We start from the raw sequence: 27,892 nt of genomic DNA, 5'->3' as shown, positions 1-27,892 counted from the left end.
CCTCTGCCGCCCCCTCCTCCTTTTGCCTTCAATCTTTCCTACTGCTACTGCTGCTAAGTCGTTTCAGTCGTGTCTGACTCTGTGCAACCCCATAGACGGCAGCCCACCAGGCTCCACCGTCCCTGGGATTTTCCAGGCAAGAACACTGGAGTGGGTTGCCAATTCCTTCTCCGATGCATGAAAGTGAAAAGTGAAAGTGAAGTCGCTCAATCTTTCCTCGCCACTGGGCAATTAACTTTCACTTTTATATCTTTTGTATTCACTTTTGTAGCTCCTAACTTTTCCCCAGTTTTATTTTTCTAGCTGTTTGTTAAATGACTATGGGTTCAATGTCCAAAATGACACATTAGTCCCAAAACTTATTTTTCCTTCCTACATATGCCCTTGATACCAACCACACTAGATCTCAGTCATTCAATTTCATTCTCCCTCTCAACTTTCCTTCCCATTCAGACAGCCTCTCTTATTCATTGTACTTTACAGTATTCTCTCCATACTCTTTCCATTCTAGCTTATGTGTTTACCACCTCGAGATCCAGAGCCAGAGTGACAACCATTCATCTCTTAGTTCTTTCTCTGCCCCGTGCTAACAGGTGAAAATTCTGGCAGCATATCTTCATCCATTTCTGTTACCTATAAAATATTGCTGTTTAGCCACTAAGTCATATCTGGCAACTCTGCAACCCCATGGACTGTAGCCCGTCAGGATCTCTGTACATGGGATTTCCCAGGCAAGAATACTGGGGTAGGCTGCCATTTCCTTCTCCAGGGATTCTTCTTGACCCAGGAAGTGAACCTGTGTCTCCTGATAGCAAGCATATTTTTACCACTGAACCACCAGGGAAGCCCTACCTACAAAACAGTTACCTACAAAACATCCAAGAATCTTAAAAGCCTTGCATTCAGAAAGTTTCATTGTCTTCTCTCTCTCCTACCTCCACCTTCCATATAGTCCCTCTAGATGTTCTCAACAATGTTACTTTGCTTCTATCAATTCTCCCATCTGAAATTCCACTCTTTTCTCTCCCTTCCATGCCTGCCTTGTTAAATCTTAGCTATAAGGATTCAATTCTAATTTTATCTCCTTAATGAAGTCTTTCCTGACACTTCAAATTGAAATGTGCTCTCTCACTTATGTATTCCTTCAGTGCTATGTCGCACTTTATATCTCACACTTTCTATAATTGTTTTATTTGTGAATAAGGTTTCATTTCACTAATACATTTGAATCATCTTTGAGAGGAGGAACTGTGTCTTAATAATCTTTGTCTCTATATCATCACATTGTATATAAGATACTCTCAGTTTAGTTCTGTTGAAATAATTTTTTTAAATGCCATTACAACCTCATGCTCATTTATTTTTAACTTTAGTAGACCTTATGCATTCTAAATATCTTAATATAAGAAATTATGTCTGGACATTAGCATATATCCAATAGGATTACAACATATCGCATTCCCATTTAGATTTATATTTCAGAAGACTATCAAGGATTAGCAAATGTACAAAATCTACAATAATTTAACTTAAAAAGATGAAGTTTAAACTCATTTTAACAAATGAAATGAAATTTAATATTTAAGTTATATTTGTTGACTTCATTTATCTTCTCTTTCTCAGGCAAGATTAAAAGATTTTAAACTTGTTTACTTCAGGCTATAATGGAGAAATTTTCAAATGCTGACAATATTCTGTGAAATGAATTTAGTTGCCTATAAAACACGGAATTTTGTTACTTCCAGTGGCAAAGAACAGATGAAAGTGAAAGTGTCAGTTGCTCAGTCATGTCCGAATCTCTGTGACTCCATGGATTGTACCTGCCAGGATACTCTGTCCATGGAATTCTCCAGGTAAGACTATTGGAGTGGGTTGCCATTCCCTTTTCCAGGGGGCCTTCCTGAAGCAGGGATTGAACTCAAGTCTCCTGCACTGCAGGCAAATTCTTTTTACACCACCAGAGAAGTAAAGAACAGATGAGGATATAATCTTTGTCTCTCAGGGAAAATAATAAAAGCTTTTATACCTCATGTTTTTAATTCTGTAGTATTGGTCTTAAAAACTGAATCTTCATTGCAGGATATAGTCTTCTCTATGTCCTACAGTTTCAAATTTCAATTTCAATCTTATTGGAAGATTGTACACACATACCTAACTTGAAACAAGGAGACAAATACATAACCAATCTAAAAACTAATGAATTTTTTCGTGTATTTCAGCATTTCCCTTGAGAAAGTTCCAGTATGGAAATGCAATATATCTAGTAGTAATCTATTCTGTGACCAATCCCTAAAAGATATTTGGATCAATAGTGACTAAGTGCCACCTAAACAATTTTACATTTTTGGTAGCAGAAAATGATTGGTTTTAGCAATCATGTACTTTAATACTGTTTAACAAGCAAAAAACTAGAAGCAAATTAATAATTTTTCAAAAAGCTTAGACTTCAGAACCAAGTTATAATTTTCAATTCTGACAAAGATTCCTCTCATTTTCAACAAGAGAATTTTTGTTTGTTTTGTTACTGTCTTAATTTGATTTCTTTGTCTGGATATAAACAAAGTCATAATAATTATTCTTTGGTTTTTTTCTTCCCCACCTATTTCTAGTCTCAAACTATTACTATTACTGAAAACCCTTCCTATATTCTCAGTATATAAAAAATAATGTAATGTTTAACTACTTACACATCAACCAGAATAAGCATGTCTTTAGGAGATGCAGCTCCTTGGATGTACCTGAAACAAATAAACTCATATGAGTATTTTTTTTTCTCTTGTAAAATCTCAAACACTGATATTTGTTGAATTGCTATTTACTGATCTCTGAGACATTTCCCAAGCATGGCCCTATGTCCTTCCTATCTAGGTAGATGATACTATTTAATTCATGATTCTGCAACATCAACTTAAAAACACAATATTTAACATAATAGAGATATCAGAGGTATAATATTTAAAGTATGTTTTACAGGTATTTATAACAAAGGAATAAGAGGTGTACTTTAATACTAGGAGTACAAGAAATTAACTTCTGGAAGAGTATTTCCCTAAGGGGGAAAAAAGTTATCCTAAATTCCATTTTGCTGATCACAGTTTCAAAACTCACTCTAAGGAATAATAATAAAAATAAATAATAAGATTATGTCATTAATTTAAATACACACACACACAATTCCCACAAAAATAAATAGGTAGTCTAGGAAAGTGAAAAAGCAGTATCAATATAAGGGAAATACAAAGGGACAATAAAGTAATTAGAAACACAGCAAAAAAATGTTATTTCTAAGAGTTTCAAGTAGTGGTTTTCAAACTTTACAGTATCTAAAAATCACCTGGAGAGTCAGTTCAAAATATTGATTGTCATACTAAACCCAACTCCTACAGATTCAGAATCTCTGTGTATGAAAAGAAACTCTAGGAGAATAGCTTAGTCACTGTAGACATAAAGTTAACTAAAGGTGAATAATCCCAAAAGCTCATGGCGCCTGGCTGTAGACTGATGGGAACTAGGGGCCTGCCTTTGTTGGGGCCTGCCTAGCAAAAAGACCTGAATCTGAACTCCATATTCTACTTACTGTCCACCACTGTAAATCTAACTTCTCAGAAGCTTGCCAGATAACTTGCCAATTAGCTTTCAGACAACATTCAGCACAGTTAGTAACTGTTCAGGATTATATGGTCTTGGAAAAGAATTTTTAGCTTGCATTTAAGTTTGCTTCTCTGTCAGAGGGTAAAATGGCAGGGTTGCTGGGTTATTTCAATGAAAGGCAAATCTAGTTCATGTCTAGCATTTTGACAAATGGTCCTGGCATGCGTCTCCATGGGAAAATGAGAGGACAGAATTTCATCTGTCTCCTCTGGTTGGGACCTAATTTCTAATTTTCTGCCAAAACAACTGGTTCCTGAACCTAAATCACATGGTGGCAGAGGGTTTGCCTCCATTCAGCTCCAAGGCCACGTGGCTCCAAGGCCACGAACTTGGAGAAATATTAACAAGAATAATATGTGGATTAATAGCATCTGGTAATATTACACACAGTTGGTATTAATGTAAATTGCTACTAGGACATTTAACAGAGCATTTTAAAAGCTTTAAATATATTTCTTTGAATTGACCATTATGTGTCTTAGAATTTGTCTGAATCCTAACAAAGGGTGAGAAATCACCTATATGTCCATTAATAGAGGATTTTTAAAATAATTCACCATTTAGTCATTCTTTTAAAATGATGTTAAGTGTGTTTCTTATGAAAAGGTACTCAAAGGTATTGATATGAAATAGTAGCTTACAAAGCAGTATACTGTATAATAACATGCATACTCATTAAAAAATGTATAGCCATGTATTACATACATTAAAAAATCAATTAAATACATAAGTTTAACAATTATGTCCCAACAAGGGTAATTATGACTTTTTTGGTATTCTTCTACTTATATATTAGAATAATGAGTTTCTTTACAAGGAACAATTAAACTTTCTTTTTGGAAAAATGAAACCTAAGCATTATGTCTATAACTAGGGGTAGCTCTTTCCTTGGGGCTAGTTCTCATTAATTCACTGCCAGAGGCAAACTACCTTCTACTCTATCTGGACACTTTGTTAGAGCCCTACTACAAGGAAGTGGGAGTATTTCAACAGAAATCCCTAAAAGCTAAAAGAGATTTAGAGATGACACTAACTAAAAACTTAAAGGAAGTCCACTTCAAATGCATTTGATGAATCAGTTCAACAATATTCATTATCAGTGCCCACTGAACTCATCATTTTCATTTAACTTTATTTTTAAAAGTAGAAGTGTATAGAAAATGCAAATGTATAGAAGGAAAAAAAAACACACAAGAGCTCTATAATAATCAGACAATATTAACACTAATAGTAGAACGAGTCCCTCCAACTTTTACACCAGAAAAAAAGAAAGAAAAAGAAATAAAACTTATTTTATCTTTTTCATCTTTTCATTATTACCCAAACATTCTTACCATGGTCTCCTGCGTACATCATAAAGGTCAATTTTGTTTGGAGTTCTACTGTTATCAACCCATGGAGAAGCTTTAAAAAAAGAGACACAAAAAGAATTAGAAAGAACAAGAGAAGTTAAATTTAAAATACAGAAGTAAAACCAAAATATTAGGTGTTATCTAGGAAAGCAATATTTTTAAAAGTTACAAAGCACTAAGGGACACATTCCACTTATCCACAGCAATGTTAAACTGGGAGATACCAGAGTTTTATGCCTTTAATCTTTTTCATTTTTAAATGGAAAACAACATAGCAATACAGAAGAAAGTGGCTTAAGTCAATTTTTTTCATATTATTTCAAAAATAACCTGTAGGCATAGGGATGTTCAGAGTGCCCATGAGTATGTTTCACCAAGTGTCAAGAAAATATACATTTTCTTTCCTCTCTACTAACAGAAAAATTTAACAAAATTTATTTGCCACTAATGAAAACTGTACTTTAAATTATTTGATCCTTTTATTTTCATTCAATGTTATATTATCTTGGTCTATAAAAAGACTGTTTTTCTTGGATTGTTATAATAGCATAATTTTTTAACCTTGTTGTTTTGTTCAGTCATTAAGTCATGTCCAACTCTTTGCAACCCTAGGAACTGCAGCATGCCAGGCTTCCCGGTCCTTCACTGTCTCCTAGAGTTTCTCAAACTCATGTCCATTGAGTCAGTGATGCTATCCAACCATCTCATCTGTTACTCACTTCTCCTCCTGCCCTCAACCTTTCCCAGCATCAGGGTCTTGTATAATGAGTTGGCTCTTCCAATCAGGTAGCCAAAGTACTGGAACTTCAGATTGAGTACTTTTTCTTGTTCAGTCACTCAGTTGTGTCCAACTCTTTGTGACCCCATGGACTGCAGCATACCAGACTTTTCTGTCCTTTACTATCTCCTTAAGTTTGCTTAAACTCATGTCCACTGAGTCGATGATGCCATCTCATCCCCTGTTGCCCCCTTCTCCTGCCCTCAGTCTTTCCCAGCATCAGTGTCTTTTCCAATGAGTCAGTTCTTCACATGTGATGGCCAAAGTATTGGAGCTTTAGCACCAGTCCTTTCAATGAATATTCAGGGATTATTTCCTTTAGGATTAATTGGTTTGATCTCCTTGCTGTCCAAGGGATTCTCAAGAATCTTTCCCAGCACCACAGTTCCAAAGTATCAGTTCTTCAGAGCTCATCTTTCATGGTCCAACTCTCTCATCCATACATAACTACTAGAAAAACCGTAACTATGACTATGGACTATATGGACTTTTGTTGGTAAAGTCATGTCTTTGCTTTTTAATACGCTGTATAAGTCTGTCATAGCTTTCCTTCCAAGGAGCAAGTGGTTTTTAATTTCAAAAGGTCACTTTGCACAGTGATTTTTCAGCCTAAGAAAGTAAAATCTGTCACTGCTTTCACTTTTCCCCCATATATTTGCCATGAAGTGATGGGACTGGATGTCATGATCTTTGTTTTTTGAATGTTGAGTTTTAAGCCATCTTTTCCACTCTTCTTTTTCACCGTCATCAAGAGGCTCTTTAGTCCCTCTTCACTTTCTGCCATTAGTGTGGCATATTTGATAATTTAAAATTATAACTTAAAAACTAAATTATAATTAACATAACTGCATCGAAAAAAACTTCCTGATATTTATTTGAATGATGTGAAATAATTCAAGTACAGATTCAAGAATCTTCTATTAACTAACAGAAGATGTTTCAGAGTCTTTATCATTTTGCAGTAAATTGAAAAAAGTATGTTTAACTGTTTTTAAAATGTAATTATTTTATACTATTCCAATTAACTCTAAACTTACTTTAATTAAAATACTTTACAAAGCTTTACACATACACACACACCCCTTTGACCCAATGGAGAACAATAAGTGCTTATGAATTGGATGATAATTTTATGTTGAAATCCTCTTCTCCTTGAACACACTTAGACATGTAACTCTTGGGAAAATTCCCAATAATACTTCATATGATGTACGTCTCTCAATGTATTTTGCCCTTTATTGAGAAATGATGAAAATTATGTAGAACTTTTCTGAGAATCATGTTTATGAGCTGACTAAGATAACTTGGCCAATTAAGATTTGTCAAAAATATATATTACTGAGCCTCTCCTTGACTGTGAAATGGCTTTCTTATTAGCACCTATATCAGAAAATGATTTATTCATTTAAAATAACTAATCACATTTATAAGAAACAGCTAAGTTTAAATATAGCACTGCCCCAACAATATGTACTGATATAGTATGCAACTGAAATGGCAAGTTTAATTATTCCCATTAACATCTGCAGAAACTTAGAGTTAGTGAGATAAATTATGACTTTTTTTCTGTTTGTGGTAGTGCTAGAATGAATTCAGCAACAAGCACACAGGCAGACATTTCAGTTCACATTCAACTATTACATAATTCCTCAAGTCTGGGTCTTTGTAATAACTTCAAATTTATCTCATTCTTCTTTCAGTAAAATCCTGGGCTGGTTGTACATTTATTCCCTCTTAACTCCAAATTCACTCTTTTATCTTGTATTATGAAAATGTCTCCTGGTCCCTTAAATATTTTTCTTTTACCTAACAAGGACAATTTAAGCTTTCTCAGCAGATGATGAAAACAGACATTGTGAGAAAGGGTTTCTACATCCTGGTCTGGTTTGTTTGCTCCAAGGCTCTGGCAGTAAGTGCAGCTTTCCTGGTGTGGCTCTGGCAGTACATATCCTCCAGAGCTCATGCACAGCTTCTCTAGAACAAGGCTTATGGATTGCTGTCTGGCTCTCCAGCAGTACCCTCAGGTATTTTTTGTGGAATGCCTCTGATGAGACACCTGCAACTCCGAGGGTGAAATTCCAGCAAACTCTGTTACACTGCAGTACCTTCTCTGCCATTTGGTGGGCCAGAACCATGTTCTCTGTAAAAGGATCTGCATCTCAATCCAGGGGCACTTGGGGACCAAAGTCTCTTCCTTTGGTTACCTATTTCTGCTCTACGGGTGGTAGTTACACAATATTGTATCTGGAATTCCTGTATTATTTAGACTTATCCCTACTTCTAGCTAATTCCTCTTTAATCCCTGCCAAAGTTAATAATTCTTTATTAAAAAATTAACTAGCCCTGTTTAAAATGTTGTATTATCTCTTTTCTGATTCAGACTAATACAAATATTTTCGTGAGAGGAGAACTGGGATTGGTTACCACTGACAATAAAAGTGATCACCATGAGTTGAAAGTGATCAACCAGTGTATTTGAAAATGGTTAAAAAAACAGGAATTTGAAAGTCACATTTAAATTAGATTTCTGCCATAGGTGTACCTATGTCCCCTATGGCTGATTCATGTTGATGTTTAACAGAAAACAACAAAATTCTGTAAAGCAATTATCCTTAAATTATAAACTAAATTAATTTAAAAAATTAGGTTTCTGAACTCTTTACAGAGTAAATTCACCTAGGATTTCTGGTTTTGGTATAACTGCTAATTGAAATGAACTGTGACATTTATTAATATGTTCCATAAAATTACTTCTTTAAAGACAGAAAAAAGGGTCATAATTTACAATAGGAGTCAGACATTAAATTGTAACATGTTTTATAACTTTAGATGGCTTCTATTTAAAAGTATTAATATTGTTCCCATAGAAGTCTGCAGAGATATTTACCAGAGGGAAATAACCATTAGTTATTTTAAGATGTTTACATTATGTTAAAATTAAATAATGTACTTTCTTCTGTGATACTAATTAGTTGATTATAAAATCCCATTGTGGTACTTATATGGTACATTATTTATATAGGCTCAGAAAGAAGGAAGGTCAAATAGTAAAAAAAAAAAAAAAAGATAATAACCATACATTGCAATTCCCTAGAATAATCAGTTTCATAATGAGGTTCAATGAACGCTGCGTAAAAGAAAATCAGAATTTCTACAAACCTTGCAAAAAGTGAAATGTTGCTCATTTTAAAAGTCCTTTCTGCTTTCCAATAAGATTTTGGAATGGCAGGAGAAAGAAGTAGAAATGAAAGCCTACAATGTGGGCATCTCATTTCTGAAGGCCATCATTAATGGTGATAATGATCACTTGTTTTTTTTATCCTGATAAAAAATGAACTGTGGGTGTATCTTTGACTAAATCTACCTGATGGCATTTCTGCCTTTTTTTTTTTTTTTTTGGCATTTCTGCTTTACAAGACATTTGGGGTGTGCTATGTCAGTGATCAAACCATTGATTTGAAGTGTTTTACCTATATGTTAACTCAGAATACTGAAATATTCTTGAGAAAGTATGCACACTGTTGAGCCATTTTCTAGTAAATATGCTTAAAAATAAGAGTATGAGTTTTTCATTTCTGCTAGGAAGTAATAAAGTACAAAATGATGAACTGAGGGCTGATTCTCTGGTAAAAACACCGTTTTGAATGACATTTAATTGCATGTTCAATTAACAAGTTAAAATGCATTTTTAAAATTCAAAAAGACTTCATATTTTTAGTCTCATGGAAAGAGAAAAAAAGTAAGTTTTCTCATACTAAAAAATGCCTGTAAAAGCCAACTGTCATTCTATTGCTTGGATCTCTTTCTCTTTCTCTCTGTCACACATACACACAGAGTTTACCTGCAATTACTTACATCGCCATGCTTTTTTTTTAAAGGGCATATGCAAATAAATTCTGAAGAAGGATAAAATTTGATAGCTGTTGTAATCTAGATTAAAAAAACAAGTTCTCTGAGAGAGCAAAACAAAGACAGACTGCTCTGGGGAAAGCCAAATGTATTCTATTTGGAATTATGGATAAGTTGTATATGACTAGAAATGGGGTTCTGGGATCAAAGTATATAGGGATATGAACAATGGGGCAGGTTGGAGAAAATAAAACCAAATAAATACTAAAGGGGGGAAAAACAATTTGGAGTACATGGAGGTTTAACTGTACCACTGCTGCTACTGCTAAGTCGCTTCAGTCGTGTCTGACTGTGCGATCCCATAAATGGCAGCCCACCAGGCTCCCCGTCCCTGGGATTCTCCAGGCAAGAACAGTGGAGTGGGTTGCCATTTCCTTCTCCAATGCATGAGAGTGAAAAGTGAAAGTGAAGTCGCTCAGTCGTGTCCAACTCTTAGCGACCCCATGGATTGCAGCCTACCAGGCTCCTCTGTCCATGGGATTTTCCAGGCAAGAGTACTGGAGTGGGGTGCCACTGTAAAACTCAAAATGTAGATTAGGTTAGATTCTTGGGATGGCCTGAAGCCACATTAGGTGAGCCAGATGTCATTAAGTAAACAATCCCAGACAGCTGCATTTTACTAGAGAAGTAATAATCTAAGTTAACTCCAGATAACTTTTTAATAAATGTACTAGATGTCTCTTTGCATTGCATGTTAATGTGTTTAAGACATTTCCTGTCTCATCTACCTATGAGCTTCTTCAGAGCAAAATTCTCTCCTATTGGTACCTGAATCCTTAGGAACCTCAGTTCCTTCAGAAACAGCAGTTTTGCTAGTTTATGTTTTCCTCCTTCCAACTTACACTTGAGTATATTGACATATTTAATCAAATTCTTTTTAGATTTTAATATTGTTTCTAAGAAATTAGACTTGATGTTCAATGATAGTATTGTATTGGTCTGAGAGTGCCTTTGACGTCTGTATGGTCATATGTCCAGAACACTTCTCTAATTTAGGTAAATAAACATTGGAAATTCATACAGCTATAAGGTATTACAGCCAAGGATAAATCATAAGTTTTAAAAATTAAAGCACATGTTACAAAGCAAATTGCTGGTAATTCTGCATATATCAGACAGCCCATGTAAAACATTTCCATTTAACAAGGATTATTTGTCAGCAGAAGTAGCAGATAACAAGGACAAGCTGTGAGATTAAATGAAATATTCAATAAAGTAAATGGTACACAAAGACTTAATCATTTAGATGGTCCATATGTTATTATTAGCTCTAGTGCAAAAATAAACTTGCACACAACAAGTTCTATTAAGTAAAACATGAAGAGAATTTTACTGGAAAATAATTTCACATGTACGCTAGACAGAGAAAAACTGAACTCTGACAGAGAAAAAAGTTTCTACTTTTGTAAGCAAATAAATCCAGTTAGGTGATAATAGTGATACAAAAGTAAATTGTGATTCTATAGGGACAAGATTATCATTTTTATAACTCAATAATCTTTTTAGAAAATGGGGCTAAAGGATGTATTTCTTACAAATTTTATATTCGGTGTATCTGAGAGAAGTGCTTAAAAAGTTGTCTAAATTTTGACAAAAGAGTTTTAAATTTTTCTTAATAAATATACTGAACACAACAAGAGCTGCACATCAAAGATGGTTCTATGTATCTAAAAATGGATAGCAAATTTAGCAATGTATCAAAGAAAAAGGAATAAAATGAGCTACTTTAGAACTTAAAAAGAGCTAAAGATTTTTAACAATACTTATGCACATATTTTGGAGAAGGTGATGGCACCCCACTCCAGTACTCTTGCCTAGAAAATCCCATGGATGAAGGAGCCTGGTGGGCTACAGTCCATGGGGTCGCGAAGAGTCGGGCACAACTGAGCGACTTTACTTTCACTTTTCACTTTCATGCATTGGAGAAGGAAATGGCAAGCCACTCCAGTGTTCTTGCCTGGAGAATCCCACGGACGGGGGAGCCTGGTGGGCTGCCGTCTATGTATAGAGTCGCACAGAGTCGGACACGACTGAAGCGACTTAGCAGCAGCAGCAGCATGCACATATTTAGGGCTTCCAGCTGGTAATAGTGGTAAAGAACCTGCCTGCCCATGCAGGAGACCTCAGAGAGGAAGTTTAATTTTTCCTGGGTCTGGAAGATCCCCTGGAGGAGGAAATGGCAACCCACTCCAGTATTCTTGCCTGGAGAATCCCCTGGACTGAGGAGCCTGGTGGGCTACAGTCCATGGGGTCGCAAAGAGCCGGACACGACTAAAGAGACTTAGCACAGACACAGACAGATGCAGACATTTTACATACAATTTTATCCTCCATAAAATTATGAGCCCATCCCATTTTCATATCAGGATCTTACTTAACTGCTCTCATTTGTGAAATGACTGGACCCGTAGTTGACTGTAAAGTTAACGACTCTTCCACCCTTATATGTGAAAAATAAGACAGATTCAGGTAAGAGATGGGGTCATATAAAAGGAAACAAAAATAAGGTTACAGAATTACCTCTATAAGTTGGGATCATGTGAGAATTTTAAAATATATTATTTTCTGTATATGTGTGTGCATTTATATATATATATATATATATATATGATGATTTTGCAAGTAATACAACTGATCAATGGTATACAGAAAAGCAAATTGTATAATTAACAATATAAACTGAAGGTAAACTATGACCATGAGACCACTAAACTCTGGCCAATGTTGCTTAAGAGGAAAGGTTTTGTGTGATTTCCAGAAAGTGCCTTAAAAAGGGAATACTATTCTTTGTTCCTTAAGAAAAAAACACAAGTTAACAATGGTGGACACTGCAGAATATATACTCAGAGAATGTCAGAGAAATAGACAGGAGTGTAAACCCTTGTATGTGAGGCTTCCTTATCAGCCCTGGTCTCTGTAACTGATATTCTTTGACTGAGTAAGAAATAAACCTCTATAGTGTTGAAATCACCATTGTTTTGGATTTCCTGTAACTGGTAGCTAGTTTTATTCCTAACTGATGCTTGGACTCTAATCATTATTATTATAAAAAAGCAATAAGGTAATCATTTCAACTTAAAGTGTATTCATACAGCATTCAACAAATATAATTAAACATATTTACAGTTAAATTTCATATCCATTCACAAATATCAAAGTAAAAAAAAAAAATCAGGCTTTTTTTTTTTTTTTTTTAAGAAAACTGATCACTGAAAGCAGTTATTCTTTTATAAATACCTCAAAATGCTGAGGCTCCATTGCTATCATGTTTTCTTCAAATTAACCAGAAATCTAGCAAATGCTCCCTTTATAAATAACTAAAAAAGTATTCTTTGGACTGCTCTGTTGTCATCTGTTATTTGCTGTTTAAAACATTTTAAAGGTATTTTTCAAAAAGAGTCAAGCAGCTTAAGAATAACTGGCTATACACATGGCAAAAATATGTCCCTCTATATACTCTGCACATGGGTTCCTTTACATTGTATTTTAGCAAAATCCTAGCAGATCCAAGAACAAGGAAGTGTCTCCATAAGGAATATTTAATACTAATTCAACATATACTAGGTTCCTGTTTTGTAAACCCGTGTTTTTGAAACAAATAAATGAAAGAGGATGAAGAAAGAACAAATGTTCAATAAGACATTTAATTAAATGATTAATCAAAAATGTAACATGAAGTTTGAGATTTAAGTTTTTTCCTTTCTTTATAAGTGCAACTAATTACCTAAAAAGAATAAGTGCTGTCTATATTGGCATTCTGACAAGCCAGTAACTCCTAATTACAGTCCTAATTATTGCAGTAATTGGTACAATTTCAAGAGACACTAATGGATGAAATGTGTTGTGTATACCTATAGTTTTTATGATGCATAAAAATTCAAACAGTTGATAGCTCTTGAGAGGAGTTTTAATAACAGTCAGGTTAATTTATATAAATCAATTAAGGGCTTCTAAAGGAAGTGAAGTGAAAGTCGCTAAGTCATGTCTGCTTCTTTGCAACCCCATGGACTATAGACCATGGAATTCTTCAGGCCATAATATTGGAGTGGTAGTCTTTCCCTTCTCCAGGGGATCTTCCAAACCCAGGAATTGAGAAAGCACTCATAAATTAAACTGATTGTCCAGTCAGCACATAGTCAACAAGATGTCATCAGATATGGGTTCCAGCTTCAACTCTGCCATGACATGCTGTATGACTAGGGCAAGTACCTCTAGTTTACCCAACAAAACAAGGACTGTGGTGTAGCAAATGAGGTCTAAATGCATAAGTAAATAAAGGTAGTGCCTGCCTTGGAAATCACCTTCTTCAATCATCCCAAGCTACTGGTTAAGAAACAGGTTCAGAGATATGACTTAGCCATGAAAGTTTTAATATGAAATCAAGAACTCCTCTCAATACAATGATCCTCCTTCTATTATCACACAGCCTAACTATCTGCTAAGTTGGAGAGGAGAGAGGAGAAAAAGGAAAGGTGGAGAAGGAAGAGGAAAAGAAGGCGAAAAGGGGAGAAAAGAAGGCGAAAAGGGGAAAAAAGAAGAAAAAGACATACAACAACCATTTTTATACCGTATTTCCATACATATCAACCAAAATTAGAAAACAGACAAATTACTGATATTCAATCTAAGGACAGATGTGAGAGGTCAAATCCATTCCCAGTCATATCAAACTGCTATCCAGAATTGGCTCTACAGAGGTGCCCTTATATTATGTCAGCTCTGGAGCCCTCTGTGTAGTGCCTCCATGCAGTTTAAATAACCTGAAAAATGGAAATCAGCAGAGTGGCTAATCATCACTGGCTTTTTCCTAAATGTCTTAGCAAATAAGAAGCACTTAATTTTTTTCTTCTCTTAATTCTACTTTATCCTTTTTGTTTAACAGTTCAAGTCTGAATATTTCCCCAAGGGTACCATGATATCAAGATATGGCAGTGAGTGTTTAACACTGGCTATCAGGTTATATACCTGGTTAACCCACTCATACTATTAGCTCTGCTTTAAGCAGCATCTTAATATTTCACAAGAATACACTTTATTTTAGACCCTATATTGTGAGTTAGAGGACTCTAGTTTCTACAAACTCATTTACAATAATATGGCAAAAAGGCTTTAAAGGTAGCTTGTAGAATTAAAAAAAGAAGAAAAAACACAAATTCTGCATTTATATTAATACATGAAATAGATTCTTGGATCCTCACAATGCCATGAGGTAATAGGAAAGTTTATTTCTCATATTTTCTCATAAACTCAGTGCTGGAGAGATAGGATTAATAAATTTAGGAAAAGAAAATTAAGGACATCCAATTAAATATCAATTTTAATTAAAAAATATTTTTTAGAGTAAATACTAAATACTTTTTAAGAGTAAATATTTCTCAAACATCATATACTTACACTGAAAAGTCCTTTGTTATCTGAAACTGAAATTTAACTGGGCATTCTTGAGAAGTGACTTAACTAAGGTCATAGGTTAAAACCTACATCTCCTGACCAACTCCACCATGTGCAGTAACTGCAAGTACTTTTCATTAGATTGTCTCATCGATCACAACTCTCAGGGGATAAATTGAAACATTTGTTGTTATTGTTGTTGTTCTTTAGTCACCAATTCATGTCTGACTTTCATGACCCCATGAGCTGTAGCCCACCAGGTTTCTCTATCCATGGGATTTCCCAGGCAGAATTACTGGAGTGGGTTGCCATTTCCTTCTCCAGGGGATCTCCCCAACCCAGAGATTGAACCTGTGTTCAACCCCTGCCTTCAAAGAAGGCGGGTTCTTTACCACAGAGCCACCTGGAAAGCCCCAAGATTTCAGTTTCCCAACCAGGGATCAAACCTGGGCTATCCAGTGGCTCAGTGTCCTAACCACTAGGCCATCAGGGAACTCTAAAATTTAAACATTAGTGCCCATATCTATTTTTAGATTTGATGAGTAAGGCTCAGAAAATTTAGAAGACCCATCTAGTTTCTCACAGTTAGTAGGGAGATCCTAGCCTGAGGTCCAAATCTTACCATGTAAAATCCAGTTAGGTAATATCTATTCTATTTCAACTCACAAGATAATTAACAATAATTAAAGGCTATTTTGACCTTCGTTTTAACAGACAGTAATCAGGGATGAGCTGTTTCACATTATTTTGTTCAGTATCAAAATGGAAAGACTAAAATCAGAGAGGAAAGTATGGCTTACTGCAAAATTTTTTTAAATCCTTTATTTTAAAAACTCTTTAAACCTGCAAGACATGTAAAATGTGTTGAAAGCATGCCTTAGCATACACAGAAATATAGAGGTCCACTTTTAGATTATAATAATGTCTTAGTGTCTTTGCTAAAGACATTTGATTCTATTAGAACATTATTATCATGAAGATCAACTCACTTAGCCTTAAAAAAGACAAAAATCATGCCATTCGTGACAATATCAATGAACTTGAGGGATATTACACTAAACAAAATAAGCAGGCACAGAAGGACAAGTACTATATGGTTAGGTAGTTAGAATAGAAAAAGGAGTCCAAAATGGTGGTGGCTAAAAGAAAAAGAAAAAGAAAGGAAAAGCCTGCAAAAATGGAACAAAAGAAAATCCCAGGACCAGACTGAGAACCTCAGGTGAAACAAACAGCCTGGCTAGCCCAATTTACATAGGGCAGGCTCACGGGGAGGAGAAAAACCATATAAAAAGAGGAGCCAAGATTGAGCCCTCTCTTCTTTTGGGTCAACCACCCTCATGCCTCATGCCTCGGGGATGTATTTTCCTTTGCTTGCCAAATAAAACTGACAGAGAGGTAACACTGGGTCCGTCATTTCAAATTTTTGCTGCAGTGAGACAGAACCGAGGAAACTACACTCGCCCCTGACAATATGATATCACTTACACGAGGAATCTAAAATAATCAAACTTATAGAAGGAAAGTAGAATGGTGGTTGCCAGGGGAAAGTACGAAGTGGGGAAATATCAGTTAAAGAGTACAAAGTTTCAGTTATACAAAACCAGTAAGCCCTAGAGATCTTCTGTTTACCACAGAACCAGAAGATAACAATACAGCATAGAACACTTAAAATTTTGCTAAGAGGGTATATTGGGCTGTGTTCCACAGGCCTGCAGCTTTAAGGCTAAAGAGCCTGGAGATAGTGACAGAGACATCAAAGGTTTAAAAGACTGGGGGATCTTATGGGTCTGAAGCAAGGTCCTGAAGCAATACTCCACCATGTGTGGCTGCTGGTGGGCAGAAATATAGCCCACTCTTAGCTGGAAGTGGAGAGTGGGGAGGGAATGAGGGAAGGAAGGAGAGGAAGTTGCCAGTTATAGGGAGAATTGACACTGATCTCAGCTTAGCTCATAGGTTACCAGTGAAGGCAGCAGAGAGCATGCCCCTCACTGCTCTTTGATAAGCTATCAGGTATATAAAGCTGATATAAAGCTTAGAATAATCACAAGCTGGGGCTGGGAGCAAGTATGTAGGAATTTATTAATTAGGTTCTACCTGTTATTAAGAGTGAAGGTCAGTCAGGTGAACAGATTGTAGCTGAAGCAGGGACTAGATGAGTGGATATGGACAGAGAACAAGAGAATAGTCATCTTGGCTGCTGATTCCTCCGTCCATACAGGCTAGATCTTATATTAAGTGTTTCTATAATACAAAATATACTAATAAATAAGAGAGTAGGAGGAAACTTTTCCAGATGATAAATAGGTTGATGACACTGATTGTGGTGATGGTATCACCAATGTATACTTATCTCCAAATTCATCCAGTTACATATGTTAACTATGTACAGCTTTTCATATGTCAAAATTTTTTTTTAATAAAAGAGCACCTCAGCAACATACTCACTAAATAGACTCAATGAAATTTCATTGAGTGTATTCCATAGCAATCAAGAGAGCCATTATGAGACTCTGAGATGATTTGTTGAGTCAAATCTTAAAAAACACGGAGTTATAGGAAAGCCCAGGGTTGCTTCCTCAACTAACATTCTGGGAGGACCATTTGGATTCAACTAAACTAAATCTTTATGGAGTTTTTCCAAGGTAAAAGTGGACAAATGTCAACATGTTAGGAAGTATATGATTAGGATTAAAAAAAAAAATTAAAGCCATAATCCCTCAATTAGCATTTAAAAGAAAATTTATTGGTGATTTATTAGTATGCTGTAAAGTTAACTACTTGTAAAAAGACTCATCTTGGAAAAACATACATAATAGGATCTATCTTTCCTCCTACCTCTTGACACCAATGTTCTCTCTCCCTTTCTTATACAATCTTTCCTTCCATTCTCCTTCCTATTTCTCTCTTATAATAATGTGTGTTCTTTCTTTTGCAGCATTATCAACTTCCCTGTAGTTCTGGGCTCTAGGTTTCTCATTGTTATCATATTTTCTCTTACTTATCTTTTTCCTCCTATCCTCAGCTGCTCATAAATGGAATTTTGTATTGAGTTAATACATTTTAAAGCTACATAATGCTGTAAGTTACTGATAAATATAAATAATTATATTTATGTATTAGTGTTATTGCATACTAATTATAATTATAAATGTACTTTGATAAGACCTGCCATAATATTAAGGTTTATTATATTGGGTTTACTATGTACATGAGCAATAAATACCTTTTTCTTTATATTACATATGAAAGTTTTCAAATTCCTGATATATGATATTGAACATACTAGTAATGTAACAGTATTTTAGGAGAAGTTTTGTATTATACTGAACAGCATTTCCAAGGAGAAAATTCATCTATTATAACGAGCTATGTGATATCTCCCCAACATCTGATATTAATGTTTACATTTTGGTGGTGCATGAATCTTTTTCAACAATGAAATACCAGTACGCCTTTCCTAGCCCACTGGATTTCTGCAAAAAGTCATTGTCAATGATCTTACTATCTGGCACTAATTGCAAGAAGTTATATATCTTTACCTAATTTTAGAGCTATTTAGTTTGATGATGCCCACATACTTTATTCACAAAGACATACATTATCTAATTTCTATTTCACCCCCTTTTCACTGTTGTGACTTTTTATTGTTAACAACTCTAATGTTAAATGTTAAAAAAATGCAAGTCTAAATAAACTCTCATATATACTGTGCTTTTTAAAGCCTAATGACCTAGTATGTATCCCGTAACTCAGTTACACTTTGAGAAAGAAAATGCATTTGTGTTTGTCAGCTTGCTTGGAAAGGTGGAAAAGTTAAAAATACCAACAGACATTTCACTTAAAGTCTTTTCAATAGATTCTCAGTATGTACTAGTGATTAATCTTTCATTTTCATTATAAATTTATTTCCTCTTAAACTTTTATATAAGAATAAAGGACATTACACAAGGATTTATTCGTGTTAATTTGTAAAATATATTCCTCTTCTCATTTTAACAAATCCACATTCACTGATTAAAGAAAAGCATCAATTCCTTTCATATAAACACACAGACTTAAAATCTGGAAAGAGATCTTTCAATTAGTTTCTAAAATTTCTATTCAGGTCTCTAACGTGATTCACAAAGTGGTCCATGTTATGCAGTTGGATTCTTAGAACTGTTTTAGGATTCATGACAACCTCCTGTTCCAGGTCCACAGATACCTGCTTACAGTCTCAACGGCAGCCCAGCCTGATTTCACATGACAATGGTTCCAGCTACTTCTCAGGTATTTTGACTTATAGTGATTTAGGTAGTTAAAGAGCCATGTAAGGAGAAGTGACTTTTCTTACAAAAGCCATGTGATAACCATCTTTTACCAAATAGGAGAAGGTAACAGAGTGTTGTCAAGAAAAACTAAGTCTAGTATTTACAGTTTTACTTGATACCTATTGAACCACTAAGTACTTACCTGGATAATATCGGGCCAGGCCTGTGGCACTGCCAAACACCTGCCACAATAATGAAGGATCTTCTTCTCGATTTTTCTTGAAAACTTCATCTAAGGCACTTGTCCAGTTGAGTTCGTTTAATACAATTGTTGCTACCAAAAGTGAAAGAATGGAAAAATCAGTCAATTCAAATTTGTAATTAGTAACTGAGCCTGTTTTCATATATGTGCACAGTAATGTTATATATATTTTATTGCTTTATCTATAAAAGCACTCTGATCTGGTGGTAATCAGAAAGTTTAGACATGGAATAATTTCTTCAAACAAATGTTTATATGATGGTGGCCCTACTGACATTTAGGGGCTGGGTGACTTTTTTGTAGTGGGGGTTGTTTTGTGCTTTGTAGATGTTTACAAGCATCTCTGGCCTCTACACCCTAGATGTCAGTACCATGTTCCCAGTTGTGATATGCAAAACTGTTTTTAGATATCATCACATAAGCCCTGGGGAGCAAAATTACTTTCTGCTGAGAACCACTGTGATACACAAAATTTAAAACAGGCAATAGTCAAGCTCTGCTGGCTGAGAGGTGGTGGGAAGCATTTCTCCAATTGAGGCAGTTCTAAAGAAACCTACAGGGCACCTTAGGACACAGTTTGATGACTACTTTCCTCAACTATTGATGATTCTCTGTGATATACTAACATGGTTTGATCTGTTACTTGAGTTAAAAAAAAAATAGATGTCTGTCATTGAGAATAGCTTATTAACTATATTTCTGTAACAACAAAAATGCATACATGTTGATAAAGAAAAACTCATTCAGAGGCTTGACAACATCAATAATAGAAGTAGATGTAGCTGATACCTTATTACTAGCTTTATGAACAATAATTTTCTTTTTTCTGGTTAGTTCAACTAACAATTAGAGTGTGGTGCTAACAAGGGACAGGTCATTGATTTTGACACCTACTTATACTGACTAACTGATCCTGCATAGGTATCACAAACATATGCCAGTCATTATAATGAAAGAGGAACAATTATAATGTAGGCTATAACATGGGCTAAATATAATTAATGTTAATTGTGGCTAATAAATGTTAATTATGGCTCTCCATGATCATAGCATCCTATGTCTAACATGATAAAAGTTTAATCAGCTTAGAATATTATTTTCCCTTTACACAAAAAAGATGACATATGAGATAATCTCATCTTTCTTGGAGGGTCTTAATATATGTAAAATATGTACCATGCCCCCAGCAGATTAGCAGATTGGGAAATCTTGCCTTTGAGAATATATGTCCAAGCCTAAATAATGGACATTAGCTTGGGATAATGAGTAGAATTACTGCTTAACTTTTTTCCATTCATTTCTGTGACCACAGTAAGTAAAAGAAACAAATACAATCATGGTTAAAACATATGCAAGATGTTTTGAAGATAAAAGAACAAAGAGCTTCTTTCAAGAAAGACATACAGCATATGTATTTGTATTTTAAGGTTTTATCACTCACCCAAAAAATGAAAACAAGCATACTGCAAATTGTTCTGGGACCAGCATCCTAATGCATTTCTCATTATTGGAAACTAATGAGTTTCCCATCTTTATGGATGTGATTATCTTCAGAAAGATCAGTTGTGTGTGTAAATATTCATGAGTTGGGTCAGATCCATAGCACATCTGAGATACTAGTGAATTCAAATTCAAAAGCATGATCCAATGAACACTGAGTGACCAGTTATATGAAAATTTATATTCACATAGATAACCTAAACTGATACTCACTATCCATGAATATTTATGGTACTACACAAAATAGCAGAGAAAAAGAGGGACATCCTCTTTTTTTTTAAACATTCATGAATTATACAATTATATTTTACTCAACAAAATAATCATGTTTATTTATATTCCAGATACTTAGAATAGATTGGGGATTAATGAAGTCTGTCTCTTCAGTTTCCTTGGTTCTTTAATTCACATTAGGCAACAACTGAGATCTAATTATTTTTAATGAATTTTTCTTTGTGTTCAGAGTCTTACTCAGTTTTATTATCTAACAACTACTAAGTATTAGGCTCTGATACACTGATAAAGAATTATACTTTTATGTATTGGGGGAAAAAGTCAAACTCTGAAATGTTATCATGATGGTGATCTGTTTTAAAATAGTAGATTATATGTTTGAAAATTCTTTTTCAGATAAGACACTGCAAAATGATTTCCACAAAAGCTGTTCATATGCAAATGAGAAAAGTACATAAAGCTTTTGCAGAATAGACACCTGAAGTTATTTACTCAGAATGAAAGAAATGGCATTGTGCACTTAATAAATAAGCAAGGTTTATAAAACTTAATGAGCTCTCTTGTAACAAGAGAGCTGCATTTGTTGTTGTGTATTTATAAAGACTTGAGTGCAATCATTATTCTTGTGGCCACAATTTTTATTTGAATGTCCATCACAAGAAAAAAATTAAAAGGATCTGCCATGGGAGTACAAAATTAGTGCAGAGGAGAGTTCGGCAAAAGCTATCTATCAAAATGCAGTCATTAATCCAGCAATTCTATTTGAAAGAATTTATACTATGGGGAGACTACAGATATTCAGTCCTGAGTCAGAGAATTTTAGACCAAGAATCATTCTTTTAATTATACTGTTCAAATTCCTTAAAATACAAAAATAAATTGCTGCAGTAGGAAATATTTTTTCTCAAATTACACTGGAATCCAGTTAAAAATGTAAAAGGAGATACGTAAAATATATAAGCAAACAAATAAGTATGAATCCTCTTTTATATCCATCTTGGGTAGAAGGAAATGTCAACCCACTCCAGTATTCTTGCCTGGGAAATCCAATGGACAGAGGAGCCTGGCTGGCTACAGTCCATGGGGTCAGAGAGAGTTGAACAAAACTGAGCAAATAACACAATAAACATATATTACTTCGGCATTCTATAAGAAGTAGATTTTTACCTTCTTAACCTTGTAAAAACTAAATACTTAATCCAGAGATTACTAAAGTGCCCAACATTTCCACAATTCTATATTATCAGCAAAACTAAGGAAAAACAATACTGAAGTAACTGGGTCATTTGCAAATGATGGCATAATAAAACTAATGCAGAACACTGGCAATGCTAAAACTTTTCAAATGTAATTATTTTTTCTGTAAAGCATTATCTTTATATAAATATCCTGAGCAAGAAACTAAGACACAAGGGATTTTCTTTACTTGCATAAATATTGATATAAACTAGTAGCTCAACTGTATTTTATGTAATAACTCCAGAATAAATGATCTTTCTAAAAGGCCTTGAAATACTTCTTGTCCACCAATAAAACTTAGCTGTCTATTAAGACAGATATACTCAAGAACATAGGGAATAGTTCTGATTGGTTTTCCATAAATCATTTGTCAGTCTTTAAAATCATATTGTATTTTATTTTCTCAATTATATACTGGATATATATGGCCTTATTTAATATAGTGTATTCTATATGCACCCACACCTTTCTTATCTGCCTCCTAAAGTAGTAGTAACGTTTTATATTCACACATTCAAATTTCTAATTTCTTGCTCGAATGGAGTACATGGGTGTACATAGAAGTACATGAGTGGCTTATGTATTTTTCACTGTGTAAGACATACCGGCCAATTGTGATCTAGCCTTGAACCTGCTGCCATTTCTAATGAACTTAGCTAACTGTCTTATGACTTCTAGGAGTAACATGAGTACTGCTTTTCTGTCAACTTTTAAGAAATTAAGATTTTAATCTTTGTTTGAAAATTAGAGTTTGTGAAAACAAATCTTTCATAGATGTTCAAGGCTAAGTTGATTAAAAGCAATGAATGCTGGGAAAGCAAACCTTGACTTTGGGGCCCCTAATCTGAATGGTATAAAAGGATTTTACTGCTAATCGATTCAGAAAGCCAAGCATGTGTTTCTTTCTATTCTTCTTATATTTAGTTTTCAAAAACATGGCCTTGGTGTTCAGCAATTCTCTCTTGTAGAGGATTCTTTTGTTCAGTTTGGCTTCTCAAGGGAAGAAAGAAAAATCTAATTTGTAACAGCATAAAAAAGGACCTTTCATTTGCTGCTAATTCTTCTAAAATATGTGACATAGCTGTATCTTGTTTATGACATGAATGTAGAATCGTTAACAAGTTCAGAATCCAATTTTCTCCTGCGAACTTCAGCCAAGAAGTATTCCACTACTGCTCCCACTTAAGTCTGAATTTATTTTGTTGACTTATTCAGGGTTCTGGGCCTCACCATGTGCTGAAGGCACTATATAACTATTTGAAAAACCTTAAGATTATTTTAATATCAACTATAGCTTTGAAATGAAGCAAAAATATGCTAGAAAAAAAAGAAAAACAATTTTTATGATTTACTGAAAATATAAAATAACTTTGATAAATATGCACCACAAATATACTTTATAAAACATAAAATACCTTGGCAGGTCTTTCCTAAGACTTGTAAATCTTAAAGTTATATAAGGGAGTGGATAGTAACAATTTTTTTAACAACACTAAATATGATACAATTAAATAGTTTAAAAAAGGGAACTGTCCAAAATGTTGACTACACTATTGCCATTTAATCATACCATTATCATAGACTTGCACTAAGATAAAATTAGCATGTATTATTTAAACTATTTCCACTGATAGTAACAGTCAGTATATTGTATTAAGAGCAAGCAGATAAGTTAACTATTTTCTATCCACTATCACATTTTACTAAAAATGACACTTGAAACAAGACACTATTAGGTTGGTACAAAAGCAATTGTGGTTTCAGACCATGAATTTTAAATCATTATAACTAGGCTTCTGGAAAACTCAGCAGTGGCCACGGGACTGGAAAAGGTCAGTTTTCATTCCAATCCCAAAGAAAGGCAATGACAAAGAATGCTCAAACCACTGCACAATTGCACTCATCTCACACACTAGTAAAGTGATGCTTAAAATTCTCCAACCCAGGCAGGCTTCAGCAATACGTAAACTGTGAACTTCCAGATGTCCAAGCTGGTTTAGAAAAGGCAGAGAAATCAGAGATCAAATTGCCAACATCCACTGGATCATGGAAAAAGCAAGAGAGTTCCAGAAAAACATCTATTTCCACAATAAATTGTGGAAAATTCTGAAAGAGATGGGAATACCAGACCACCTGACCTGCCTCTTGAGAAAACTATATGCAGGTCAGGAAGCAACAGTTAGAACTGGACATGGAACAATAGACTGTTCCAAGTAGGAAAAGGAGTATGTCAAGGCTGTATATTGTCACCCTGCTTATTTAACTTATATGCAGAGTACATCATGAGAAACGCTGGGCTGGAGGAAGCACAAGGTGGAATCAAGATTGACGAGGGAAATATCAATAACCTCAGATATGCAGATGACACCACCTTTATGGCAGAAAGTGAAGAAGAACTAAAGAGCCTCTTGATGAAAGTCAAAGAGGAGACTGAAAAAGTTGGCTTAAAGCTCAACATTCAGAAAACTAAGATCATGGCATCTGATCCCATCACTTCATGGCAAATAGATGGGGAAACAGTGGCTGATTTTGTTTTTATGGGCTCCAAAATCACTGCAGATGGTGATTGTAGCCATGAAATTAAAAGAAGCCCACTCCTTGGAAGGAAAGTTATGATCAACCTAGACAGCATATTAAAAAGCAGAGACATTACTTTGTCAACTTTTGTCTGTCTAGTCAAGGCTATGGTTTTTCCAGTGGTCATGTATGGATGTGAGAGTTGGACTATAAAGAAAGCTGAGCACAGAAGAATTGATGCTTTTGAACTGTGGTGTTGGAGAAGACTCTTGAGAGTCCCTTGGACTGCAAGGAGATCCAAATAGTCCATCCTAAAGGATCAGTCCTGGGTGTTCATTGGAAGGACTAATGTTGAAGCTGAAATTCCAGTACTTTGGCCACCTGATGTGAAGAGCTGACTCATCTGAAAAGACCCTGTTGCTGGGAAAGATTGATGGCTAGAGGAGAAGGGGACGACAGAGGATTAGATGGTTGGATGTCATCACCGACACAATGGACATGGGTTTGGGTGTACTCCGGAAGTTGGTGATGGACAGGGAGGCCTGGTGTGGTGCGGTTCATGGAGTCGCAAAGAGTTGGACACGACTGAGTGACTAAACTTAACTGAACTACGCTCAAACATATCTTCATTAATCAAAATAGGAACCATTAACAATCAACACATTTTTGTCAACAAAAAACAAGTTTGTTTTTTCCTGTAGCACAAAAATGTGTGCTTTAGGATTTGATGAACTCTTGGAAAGTATTGTCTGCCTCCTTCTGTTTATGGAAGCATTCTCCCTGCAAAAAGTTTTGGAGATGCTTGAATAAGTTGGTGAGAGGCCAGGTGAATATGGCAGATGTGGAAAAACTTTGTAGCCAATTCATTTAGCTTTTGAAGCAACTGGTTGAGCTATGTGTGGTCAAGTGTTGTCATGGAAAAGAACTAGGCCCTTTCTGCTGGCCAATGCCAGCTGCAGGAGCTGCCGTTTTTGGTGCATCACATCGATTTGCTGAGCACACTTGTCAGATGTAATGGTTTCTCCAGGATTCAGAAAGCTGTAGCGGACCAGACCAGGAGTAGACCACCAACCAGTGACCATGACCTTTTTTTTGGTGCAAGTTTGGCTTTGGAAAGTGCTTTGGGGCTTCATCGCAGTCCACTAAGCTGGTCATTGCTGATTGTCTTATAAAACCCACTTTTTATCATGTGTCACAATCTGAGCAAGATATAGTTTGTTGTTGTTGCACAGAATAAGAGAAGAGGACATTTCAAAATGACAATTCTTTTGACTTTCAGTCAGCTCATGAGGCACCCACTTATTGAACTTTTTCACCTTTCCAATTTACTTCATATGCCAAACGACTGTAGAATGGTCGACATTGAGTTCCTGGCCAAATCTCATGCAGTTCTAAGAGGATCAGCTTCAATGACTGCTCTCGATTGGTCACTGTTGACTTCCTATGGCTGGCCACAATACTCCTCACATTCAAGGCTCTCATGTGCTTCTAGAGCCATCACTGCACTGTACATTCATTAGCAGTTCCTGGATCAAATGTTTTGTTGATGTTGTGAGTTGTCTGAGCTGCTTTACAATCCATTTTGAACTCAAATAAAAAAACTGCTCAAATTTGCTTTTTGTTGAATATCATTTCTATGTATAAAATAAATATAAAATAAACAGCAAGTATTAAGTCATTAGCAAAAAAATACAGTGAGAAATGTACATTAAAATGATGTATAACAATCACATTTATATAAGAATGTATTCCAATATCAAATGGAAAAATTCAAAAATGCAAAATCACAATTACTTTTGCAGCAACCTAAAAATATCACTCTTTTTTTAGATGATAAAAATAAAATCTAGAAAGAGTAATTTACCAAAATTCATGCAGAGGCAGTCATAGACACAGCACCCAAATAAGTCACATTTCAAGATCCTCACTGTTCATGAGCTATTTATTTCTAGCTTTCATTATTTACGTCGCTCTAATTTAGAATTTCAAATCTGAAGAAGTGAAAATCACCTATGCACTTGTAAATACTGTTTCCCAATCAACTGAGACTGCTCCTTTCAGCAATATCTAGAGACATTTTTGATGGTCAAGACAGGTAGTAGAGTCTGAAGTCAGGACGGTTGATTCCTCCAGCTCCATTCTTCTTTCTTAAGATTGCTTTGGCTATTCGAGGTCTTTTGTGTTTCCATACGAATTGTGAAAATTTTTGTTCTATAATAGTTCTGTGAAAAATGCCATTGGTAATTTGATAGGGATTGCACTGAATCTGTAGATTGCTTTAGGCAGTATAGTTGTTTTCACAATATTGATCCTTTCGATCCAAGAACTTGCCATATCTCTCCATCTGTTTATGTCACCTTAGATTTCGCTCATCAGTGTCTTATAGTTTTCTGTATACAGCTCTTTTGTCTCCTTAGGTAAGTTTATTCTTGGATATTTTATTCTTTTTGTTACAATAGTGAATGGGATTGCTTACTTAATTTCTCTTTCTGATTTTTCATTGTTAAGTGTATAGGAATGCAAGAAATTTCTGTGTATTGATTTTGTATCCTGTGACTTTACTAGATTCACTGATTAGCTCCAACAGACATCACTCCAAAGAAGACATACTGATAGCTAATAAATTCATGAGAAAATGCTCAACATTGCTTATTATGAGAAAAATGTAAATCAAAACTACAATGAGATGTAATTTCACACTGGTCAGAATGGCCATTATCAAAAATCTACAAACAATAAACGATGGAGAGGATGTGGAAAAAATAAACTCTCTTACACTGATGGTGGGAATCTAAATTGATACAGCCGC

General features: G+C 35.0%; 1 protein-coding gene across 13 annotated transcripts in view; it reads right to left on the bottom strand.

The window, feature by feature from the left end:
- CACNA2D1 (calcium voltage-gated channel auxiliary subunit alpha2delta 1) overlaps window positions 1-27,892 on the bottom strand; it is a 521,990-nt gene that overhangs the window by 126,575 nt on the left and 367,523 nt on the right. For all 13 annotated transcript variants that reach the window (XM_061413776.1, XM_061413777.1, XM_061413781.1 and 10 more), the window contains exons 7-9: window positions 19,534-19,665; window positions 4,986-5,055; window positions 2,688-2,738 (exon numbers count right to left, since the gene is read on the bottom strand). In XM_061413776.1, the coding sequence (XP_061269760.1) occupies window positions 2,688-2,738; window positions 4,986-5,055; window positions 19,534-19,665 (253 nt within the window). The remainder of the gene's footprint in view (window positions 1-2,687; window positions 2,739-4,985; window positions 5,056-19,533; window positions 19,666-27,892) is intronic.

The sequence above is a fragment of the Bos javanicus genome, chromosome 4, assembly GCF_032452875.1.
Source record: "Bos javanicus breed banteng chromosome 4, ARS-OSU_banteng_1.0, whole genome shotgun sequence".
Classification (NCBI taxonomy): Eukaryota; Metazoa; Chordata; class Mammalia; order Artiodactyla; family Bovidae; genus Bos; species Bos javanicus.
Note: the sequence above shows the minus strand (reverse complement) of the source record. Positions and strands in the feature narration are given on the sequence as shown.